The following is an 11163-nucleotide window of genomic DNA, read 5'->3' as shown; positions in this document are numbered from 1 at the left end:
TGTGTTTAAAGTGTATTTCCATAAAATAAAACTGAAAATGCTGCATTCTTTGATTACAACTCATTCAATAAATATTTACAGCGCATTTAGAAATTAATCAGTTCATACGATTAAAGATTTGGAATGTTTTTTGTTTACACTAAAGATCCTCATTAGACTTCTTGCTTCGTTGTCGTCTCTTGGATTTAATCTTGCTAAGTACTTCATAGGCTTGCTGAATCTCCATAAACTTCTCCTGAGCTGCTCGACGTAGTGATTCATCCTTAACTTTATCCGGATGGTTTTCCCGAGACAACTTTCGCCAAATAGATGTGATCTCTGTTTGAGAAGCCGTCGGGCTGACTCCCAAAACCTTGTACGCATTCTGCTCTCCATCAGCATCCATAGAGTCTATAATCTGCTTCCAAACCTCAGCCCATCCGTTATGCTTAGCGAACTGAATTGTATCGGATACAGTTTGCTTAAGGTCAGTCCACCACGGTGATTTGATGAAATTATGGATTGCTTCGTGTACCGGTACCTCATCACCATCGGAGTCCGTGATGGTACCGTTGAAGTAGAAGAAACATCCCCACAACGAAAGATACAACAGAACACAAGGTACGAAGATAGCAGCTCGCCTGTAAATAGAGACATTATTCAAAAACTTATGTACACTTTTTTTTCATACACCTACTTCAAAGGCTTCTCGCGTTTTGGTACCTCTAGATTCCACTCTTTAGAAAAATAGTGAAAAGCAAACGCCGAAGCAACTGTCATCAAAGTGAACCAGTAAGCCTCATCCAAAACGAAGTATCGGATGGGATAGGCAACGTAAGCACCTATCAAGCAGTGCCAAAACACTCCCTTCTCACGACCCATGTTTCCCACCGTCCAAACGCCTGAAATTAAAAACTATTAGTTTTCTACCAGAGCAGACTATAGTGAAGTAAATATACCAATCGCAGATCCGATAGGAATGCACCAATGCAAGAAATTCCAATCCACTCCGACAAAAACCTGTTGCGGTATTGCGATCATAATCAACTGGCCGAACAGAAAGCCAACCATCACAGCCAGCAGTAATCGTGATGTTGTTAGGGGTGGCTTCTGGTTCATACGTATCTTTGCCTGAAATTCTCCGATGAAGCGTGGATCTTCGTTACAGTCCCGCACCATTGACGGAATTTTATGAATTTCGGTAAGCCATCCGATACCGAAGTATCCTCCCAAAGTGCACCACCAAACGAATGCTCGTCGATCCTGGTGCAGATAGAGATGATGAAGCCCGAAGAAACCTCCGAACAACCAAAGCACGTATGCCACGAATACGGACTTCTGCTTTGGACGCTCGGTGATAACGGATCGTGGTGGAGGTGAACCGAACAGCTGGTTAAGCTTTTCCTCTCGACTTTTGCGTTTAGGTGCGGTTTTCTCTTTGGGTACTTGTTGGTCATTCTGTTTGGCAGGAGACCTTCTTCGGGTCGTGGTTGAAGTAGATGAGGATATTTTTTCTCCCATTGTGTTCTGGAAAAGATGCTAGCAGAGAATGTTAGTTCGATGTAATTATTGAAGTTAGCACTAATAATCTACAACCGACTCGTTTGTCCGACCTATTTAAGGCTGGTTTCTATACCTTGGTTAGCCTCGAACGAGTCGGGCAGCACTCGAGTAGAAGCGATAATTTTTCGATGATTTACCATAGCAAATGTTTTGTAATAAATGAAGTAAGCTAGGCTAGTTTTTCTGCAAATTTATTTTTAAGGATTAGAGATGAGCAATCCGCTAGCGAACAGTTCAAAATAACTAGAGTTCTTGTCTAAAGAATGAAAGTTTTCTATTCTTTTCAATGGAAAAGGGCGAAATCGAATACTTCAAGAGACAAACTTATCGCCCGGTATTTTCGTAAACAGAGGTCATATCCGGATGGAATCCAACTGGAACCATAAGACCTTTTATTTTGATTGAGAGCATGTTGTTGTTACGTACGAACACTCATAGAGAGGCATTGAGCAATTCCGACGAACTGATTCGAATTGTATATGACACTCGCCCCTCCGGGCCTCAGTTCAAAAGTCGGTTTGCATATCATTTCTTTAAGAGAAAGGCAAAACTTTAAAATCAGATTTCAGTGTAATCCACTTTTTGTGCGTTCAAATCACAATTGAAATGCACAAATTGACATATTGAAATCGGTGCGTAATAGTGCAGTGCAATTTAAAAACGAAAACGCCATTAGATTAAAATTGAAAAATGTCTGAGATATCAACGTTCAAAACCAATCATTTTACAGCAATTACTTATATATATATATATATATATATATATATATATATATATATATATATATATATATATATATATATATATATATATATATATATATATATATATATATATATATATATATATATATATATATATATATATATATATATATATATATATATATATATATATATATATATATATATATATATATATATGTATATATACTCGACGTGTTTTTGTTTACAGTTTAAATGTTCATCAGAGGTTCATCGTTTCAATGTAAAATTGCAGGTCGTCTCACACTAAACAGATTTATACATATATCGCTCCTTGATGCTGGAAACACATACAGGGCAATCTTTTTAGTTCTTTAACTGTGGAACACGTTTTTAACAGGCACTTTTTCGTCATTTTTCAATTTTTAATTTGCAATCGCAAAACAAAACACACGGCAACTGTCAAAAATGAATTTGATTCATCGACAGTTCATTTGTATCGTCATCGTGCAAAATCTAATAAAAAGCCCACTACTAATAGCAGGCTATTGGACCATGAGACTTTTCTTTTGAATCTAAGTTTGTGAAAAGTTCCGCGAAAAGTGAGTGACATTTGCTCAGTTCGTCGAGCTGAAACGAATGGTATATAACATTCGGTTGAAAAATCGGATTTCACTGTAATTGTATAGGTAAAACGTGAATTTAATTTACTAACTGCTAAACCGACGACACGACCTGCCACTCGTCTATCGAAACTGTATCGCAAATTTAACCACAGACTAACAGACATGACAGTATGAGTAAATTCTAATAAAAATTATTTTTCGTGATGCACTAGTTCCACCTATATTGTACTGCGCGAACTATTTACTATCTGTACACCCCTTGTGTTATGTAAAAGTTTTTTTTACTAGTTGGTTTCCCCTCGTTTGTCAACACCGATCAGCTGCTTGCAGGGATGCCTGATTTCATCAAAATATTTGAAAATGAATCGTCACAATGATTTATTGGATTACGTTGATAATATATTTAACTTTTTCTTGATGTTGGAGGGTAACCATTTATTCGACTCAAATTTGTTCATCTAGACTATTTTTTATTGTGTTGGTAGTTTTCACCCGAAATTAAGTGGCGGCAGACCAGAAGCAAGTAAATATTGTAACAAAACGGGTTCGATTTTTTATTGAGTTGGAGGATGAGAAGTAGGCGCAATTATGTATATAGTTTAGGCAATATCAAAGATAAACTCAAGATAGAGTAGTCTGCGATTTCTTAGGTATCATTTGAATAGAACCCCTCGATGAGCTCGGTTCACTGTCAATTTGAGTATTTTGAAGCAAAACAACAAGTGTCTGATCACTAGATGCGTCGTAACTATGACAATGATTGTTTATGTTTGGAAAAATATCAAGTTACAGTATGAACGATATTGAGAAATTTCGCTTTATATCAGTGATTCTTAGAATAAGAAAGTGAAAACTACTTAGAACCATTGTCTAGAATTTATTTAGTTTGTTATAGCCTCATCCCATGAAGCATCAGTTGTGGCAAGAAATCATTATATGCTGAATGTAAACATATGTGTGCTTCCTTTCTAACTTGTATTGTTTCCATGGCATTTTGTCGGAACTAGTCGACGCTTGTTAACGGAGGGTCAATAAAATTACATTATTACTGAACCAACTGGTTCACGATTACTGACCCAACATTTTTCAATGAAACGTATGGAACATTGTAATCTTCAGTTTATCTTTGGCAATATGTATTAAATCTGTATCCTGCATGAAATTCGCATGGACGTATACAAATCAATACATTACAGGTAATTCTGTATGAATGGCAACTCTGTTGGTAAATGAAAAAAATAAAGACAGTCTAGATGACAGACATGATGTTTTTGATAGGGTAACGTGGCGCCATCATGACACATGTGAGTACTGTCCCAAATAATGGAATATTCGAAATGACCGTTAAAATGATTGAAGAATCAAATTTGAGTGTCCTGTCTGTTAGTCTGTGATTTAACTACCCCTCAGTAACTGGTAATGTCAAAACGAAATTTCTTGAAAAAAATTTGAAACTGGCAACACAAGTTGATGAATTATTGATTTGAAATAACAGTTACCATAACCTTGGTTACTGTTTTTTAAAGACATGAAGAATGTAAACAAAACATGCTCTGAATCATTTACAGATCGGGAATGATATCACGGAAATTGAAAATTCCTTGACAATCTCGAAAATAAGATCGGCTTATCATGGTAAGTTTCAAGTGGTTCAGAATTGTACAAATAAAAAATAATCTATTGTAAAATATCGTAGATTTAATACGCGCTATACATTTAGGTATAGCGGTATTCTATAGCACGGAACAAATAAAAGCTTAATTGAGACGGGGCATGCCATTGATACTTCCACATAAAACGGAGATCCTAAATGCAACTGGCCCGCTGGAAGGTTTCGATGTATTTTTTTTTTTTACTTTTACGCAGTCACGGAAAGGAAGGTACTATTTCAATAGAATAGAAAGGACCGTCCAGGTGTGGAGTATTGTTATATGCTGAAGATGGCTGAATTAAAATAAAATCAATGATAAAACCTCAGGAACTTGTAATTAAATTATCACCGGCATGTACATTCTGAACTCAGAAGTGGTATTGATAGAACTGCATAGCATCCGGTAAGCGTGTAGTTCATCAAATGTATTAGAACAATTCTTAAGCTGTTTTTTGGAGTAGCACCGAAGACACAAAATGTAAATGGAACAGCTCCGTCACGTTCTTTGGTATGCTGAAGTCGACGAAGTAAAGGCGAGTTTTGTGAAACCTGAGCTTGTATACGACAAAGGAAATTTAAAAAAAAAGTTGTAGAATACGAAATGACCACTTAATACATTTTCTTCATAAAAACTGACCCATTAGAAAACGCACGATTGATGTATTGTTAGACACGTGATGGGTATCTTGTTAAATAATACAAATACATTTCGAAATTTTTCTTTCGTATTTTTTTAAATTTCTTATGGTTATGGATTCAAAATTTAAAACCATTTGCAATTCCCGTCTTGGAGGCTCCACTATTGCCTTTAACTACATGTCGACTGGGTTGCGTTTCAAACGCGTGCAATGAAAAGTCAACGGGCTTTTCTTGTTCAAATAATTATGCCTGAAACGCTAAAATATTGATTATTTCTCGACTTATAAACTAAAGTGATTTACAACTGTTCTGTTAAATTTGCTTCCATGTTTCTTTGGTATTGTTTGTTTATTTATTCTGCGGCTCCTTGGTAACTTTTTCATAGGAACTTAAACAGTGTTGAAGAAATTTTTTTTATCATTACCAAGGGGTCGCTATATTTTTGATAACGGGCGGTGAGCCGCTAGCAGACAATTTTAGTATTGATTTTTCCTCGGAGTGTCTGGTCGTGTCGTCGGCTAAACCGTAGATCGGAAAAATATACCGCGATTACAATAATAAAGGTTAATGTTCTTTTCAACAACTATTTTCACTTAAAATATAGAAGAATGATGCATTCTACAAAGGTCTAACACAAAAATATATGAAGAATTTGAAAAAATCAACGTAGCTTTATTCGAAATTGTTTTCTATTCTTACTAGGTTCGACACAAACTTTCAGAAGCTAACTGAGCACATTTAAATGATTCGTTAGTTTGATCAATTTAATACAAGAGCGCATAATGAAAAAACCTTTTTTAATCCACCTAGTGGTGCAATGATACCTTTTCATATCAAACATACTATCATATATTATACTGTGGTATTCTTCAAAATAGTTTTTGTTTATTCTTGAAGGATTAACCGGAATCGGTTTAGTTGACCGTTTACTGATAATGACTACCGATTGGAGTAGTTTTTTGGCCGATTTAGAATTTTTCACGTTTTCTGTTTTGCCCCTTTAAGTAATAGTATAAATTATTTAACACACTTGATGTAGGATCCGGATGAAATTCAGGAATTCCGTACAAGACCACAGGAACTTCAATTAAAATTTAAGTTTGCGGAAAGTTGTCAAACTATCACTGAGAAAAATGAGTGAGATTCATTTGAGAAAATATGACCACTATTTCCTGTGTCTCCGAAATCGGAATCTGAGAACCAGGATAGCTGAAATTAGTTTGTTTGCCCCTCTACTGATTATGACTATCGAATGGAGTAGTTTTGGGGTCAGTGTAGAATTTTTTCTTCGTTTTTTGTTTCGCCCCTCTAAGTGATTATATAAAAGTTTTTACACACTTTACCCTATAATTCCAGAACCGGAAGTCGGATCCAAATGAAATTCAGAAGTTTTATCTGGGACCATAGACCATTCATTTGAATTAATTTGTTGAAATCGGTCACGCTATATCTGAGAAAAGCGAGTAATTTTAAATTGGAATTTTTGCACTAATCACCTTATAATTCCGGAAGTCGGACACAGATGAAATTCATAGGTTTTGTGAAGGACCATGAATTTAGGTTTGTGAAAATCGATCACGCCATCTCTGAGAAAAATTAGTACATACTTTGATTTCTTTGCACATTTCACCCCATAACTCCCAGATCGGAAGTCATATAAAAACAAAACTCAGAAATTTTGTATGGCACCATAATGGCTTTCATTTGAATATAAGTTTGTGAACATCGGTTAAGCCTTCTTTGAGAAAAGTTGGTGCATTTATTTTCAGAATTGTTTACACATTTTACCCCATAGTTCTGGATCCGGAAGTCGGATTCAAATAATATTCAGGAATTTTGCATGAGACCACAAGACTTTTTACTTGAATCTAAGTTTGTGAAAATCAGTCTAGCCATCTCAGAGAAAAGTTAGTTCACATACACACTCAGATATTTTGCGTACTCGACAAACTGAGTCGAATGGTATATGACACACGGTCGCGATCGACATTATTATGAATTAGGCATTCGTTCCGGAACGTGGTAGAACGTATTAAAAGATCGCGGCTAATAATCGAAAAAGTGACAGTAATGAGATCCTGGTTTCCAATGTATAGCAAGTTTAAAATTTATACAGGATTTAGACAAATTTTGTCGAGCCTGTATATCTGTTATCTGTGCTAACCAGAGTTACCATATTCACAGATTTTTCAATGAAACCACAGATTTTTTTGCCTATTTTGCCACACAGATTCTATGTCAAAGAACACAGATCTTATCAAAATTCACAGATTTCTACAGATTTTTATGAAAATTTCATAAAAATGGCAGATTTTCAAAATGTTTTCCACAGTTTTTCACATATTATGATCGAAAATATGCAACACAGACGGTACACAGATTTTTCAAGTTGAAACACAGATTTTAAAATGGTAACTCTGGTGGTAACACGATCACTAAGTGTGAGTTCGATTTAACAGCAGTACGTTTTTCTGGTCTGGAAGATCAATGACTATAAGGTTAAAACCTCTATAATGGAAGCGGAAAGGTACACCCATAAATACTTGAACAAACACACTCAAACAGTTACAGTGTTATCCGTCAAAAATAAGTACTAAATCAAAGTTTATGAAAAAGGAATTGTTCGTACCAGAAAGATGGTTTATATCACACACGTTCGCTAATATTCACATACGCTCACTAAAATCAATTTGAGATTTGAAAAATATCTTCGAACTTTTCTTAAATAGCAAAAAAGAACATATTGCCGGAAAAAACGATTGGCTTTTGATATTAGAAACTTCTTATCCTGTCCAACCTCTCAACTAACCGAAGTGCATACGTTGTCACACATACGTCTTAACAACTTTCACTTGTTACTCGAAACTGTGTCAGCATATCCCGTATTCCAATTCCGTACTGGTGCTAACTTGTTGAATATAAACCTTCCCACTCAAGAGCGATGTTTATTTAAAGCTTATCGAGTCAGCAAAATCAAACTAAACTGCGTTTTCAGAAATCAGTCTTTTTCCTCCATCTTAATTTTTCTAGACATTATTTCTACTCGACCGATTCAACAAATTACGGAAGGAATCACAAAGCAAGAAGCGAACCAAAAATACCGTTAAATTCTCTTTACCATTCATAAAATAGTATGCAACTTACCAGTTTATCTGTGCAAGCTATTTCTGATACTGACTTGTTACAAAAGTATTCTCGGAAATTCTGTATTTTTAATCCAAATATTCCAATTTCAATCACTACAACGATCGATTAACAAATCTTTCTTCTAAATGAAAGTAGTTCAACCGATCTCTCGATCCTCGGTGTCTGTTTAGTACTGATCTTCAGCAATGTCAATGCCAATGAACAGCGCAAAACTCCTCTACAGCAGCAACTGGTCGAATGAGCGAGACTCAAGAAAGAAAAGTTTGTTGGCAAAGCTCGACAACCAACCGCCAGTGCCTACGTCAGTTTTGATGTCTTCCAATACCAAAACTTCAATGAGAATGAGAGAATAAGATATGCTCTCGCGAGTACAGGACTTTACGGTTTTGTTTTGATCGCTTCCTTCGCGTACGCCACTGAACGAATAAAAAAAACGAGTGGATAAAAAGCTATGTCAGCAAACTGTTGTCGGGCTGCTGCTCGCCAGTATACTGCTATTCGAAATGAATGTGATTCGGCGGGCGGGTTTCATGCTTGTTGCAGAATAGAAGTCTTTAACGATATGTCACAGGGATGACATGTTAAGGGGGCCCTCTATGAAACGGTATAAAAATGACAAGTTTACTTTATCTCTTCGCACCTGAACAGCGAGAAGGCAGGAGCATCTGTAGATGTACATTTGAGGTTAAAAAATCACGAATGAAGAAATGTATCAAGCAAAAACAAAAATCGGCATTATGGTCGCTTTCCTTAAATGTCTAAATCAAACGTATTAGATTTGATGCATAGATTCTTTGATAGTCTGACCATTCGAAACAACGAAATGTTTGGCGTCGAGTTGGACAGTTCGACAAGCTTGATCTATGTATTTTTTTCATTTAGAATGATCCCAGAAAACCACTTATCGTGAACAGTGATAACATAATGAACGAGCATCCAAGTCAGGCGCGTATACAGGGGAGGGTTTAGGGGTTACAGAGTGATATGTGCAAAAAATGCAAATAAGTGCCCTTAATTTTCTCAGAAACGGCTGAACCGATTCTTGCAAACTTAGATTCAAAGGAAAGGTATAATTATTTCATACAAAGTTCCTGAATTTTCTTTCACTCCGACTTCCGGTTCCAGAACTACAGGATGATTAGCGTAAACATTTCTATTTCAACTTACTTCCACGATTTTCTCAGAGATGGTGTGACCGATTTTAGTAAACTTAACTTCAAATGAAAGTTCTCATGATTTCATACAAAATTTCCAAAATTCATCCGGATCCGACCTCCGGTTCCGGATTTATAGGGTAAAGTGTGTTAATAATTTGATACACGAATCGTAAACAAAATTTTTAAACTGGCCTCGAAACTATTCCATTCGGTAGCCATTATCAGTAGACAAATAAAATAAACCGATTGCGGCTATCCTAGATTCCGGAAGCATAGGGAACAGTGATCCTATGTTCCAAAATAAATCTCACTCACTTTGGATTGACCGATTTTTACAAACTTAGGTTCAAATGAAAGGTTTTGTGGTCCCATATTGAATTCTTGAATTTCATTCGGGTCCGACATCTAATTGCGAATTACAGGGTGAAGATTGTTAAAATATTTATACCATCACTAAATGCGGTGAGTAAAACATGTAAAATAATTTTTAAGATTGCCTCAAAACTATTCCAATCGATAGTCATTGTCAGTAGACGGCCAAACAAATTATTGTTGGCTTTTCTGATCCCCGATTTTCGATTAACGACCGAAGATTGTAACTATAGACTCAAAAACTTCGATTATACCCGTTCCCGGATTCCGGTTTCGGAAGTACCTATAATAGAAAAACTCACTTATGTAAACATTCGAATTGATTCAAGATAATAAATGGAAGACAAACCAGGTAGCTGAAATATCAATAACACAATTCACATGAATTAATAGTTTCTTCCTTCAGTTATCATTTTTAATACTTTATCCCATTTATAATTCTATTCGTTCGAACTTGCTCAATACCAACAGCGAAGGCAATGAAGTAGCTTGAAACTTGAAACTGAGAATGCAAAACTTCAAATGACTAGGTTCGATTATTCAACTGACGATGAATTCGGAGAGCTTCACTTGAAAATGGCAGCAAAAGTTATATGAATCTGTATCGATATACTGACGGATAGTGACCATAAACTTCATTTTGATCTGATATATATTCGATTGAAAATGAAAATTTACCGCACTGGTGAATATAGAACGTAAGGTGAGACGTGAAAGAGGGTCATTTAAGCAAGCAGAAATTTTTTAGTAACTCAACATTTACCTTCTACCAGAGGAGTCGGGCGTAGGCATCTGATCAATGCAAATCACCCGAGTCTTTGATATGTCGGAAAGAAATGATAAAGGTCTTTTTAGTGAATAACTAATGTTCAAACGCGTTTTGTTGACCATCATTCGTACATTTGAAATTTAGCCTATTTGAAATATACGGATGATATCAAGCAGTATGTTCTGGCAACCGTCAGAAGGCTGGCTGCATTCCGGCTGTTGTCAAAATTGTCCAGGCGAAATTGCGTCATTATCTCACCGTACGTGTTTTGTTTATTTCCCTCCCCTTCTATTTTTATTTTTTTCATTCGACTTCATTTGATATTCGTCAATCTCGCATGTACATACAAGAAACGAATCTTGAGACAAGGTAAATAAGATTAAATTATGAGTATGTTTGGTAGTGAGAGAGCAATGTTATTGCCAATAACATTTTTCATAATTAGTATATATGAAGGGCAATAACTTATTGCTTTTCATATGTACTTTTTATTGCAAAAATAGAACCAAGACGCTAAAAATGTAGAACCGGTTCTGCCAATCTTGTATGGCAAGAA

At 35.8% G+C, this 11163-nt stretch overlaps 1 protein-coding gene across 2 annotated transcripts; it reads right to left on the bottom strand.

The window, feature by feature from the left end:
* Positions 1 to 21: 21 nt before the first annotated feature.
* LOC131437346 (dnaJ homolog subfamily C member 22) lies at positions 22 to 11113 on the bottom strand. Of its 2 annotated transcripts, none has more exons than XM_058606621.1 (4): positions 8307 to 11113; positions 939 to 1506; positions 677 to 881; positions 22 to 620 (listed from the first exon to the last, which is right to left on the bottom strand). In XM_058606621.1, the coding sequence occupies exons 2-4, from the start codon at positions 1498 to 1500 to the stop codon at positions 140 to 142; spliced, it is 1248 nt and encodes a 415-aa protein (XP_058462604.1). In that variant the 5' UTR covers positions 1501 to 1506; positions 8307 to 11113; the 3' UTR covers positions 22 to 139. The 2 variants fall into 2 exon arrangements, with proteins under 2 accessions (XP_058462604.1, XP_058462603.1); XM_058606620.1 differs by having other exon boundaries at positions 939 to 1518; positions 8307 to 11112.
* Between the last annotated feature and the right edge of the window lie 50 nt (positions 11114 to 11163).

The sequence above is a fragment of the Malaya genurostris genome, chromosome 3, assembly GCF_030247185.1.
Source record: "Malaya genurostris strain Urasoe2022 chromosome 3, Malgen_1.1, whole genome shotgun sequence".
NCBI lineage: Eukaryota > Metazoa > Arthropoda > Insecta > Diptera > Culicidae > Malaya > Malaya genurostris.
The sequence above is the reverse complement of the archived record's forward strand: the minus strand, read 5'-3'. Positions and strand labels throughout refer to the sequence as shown.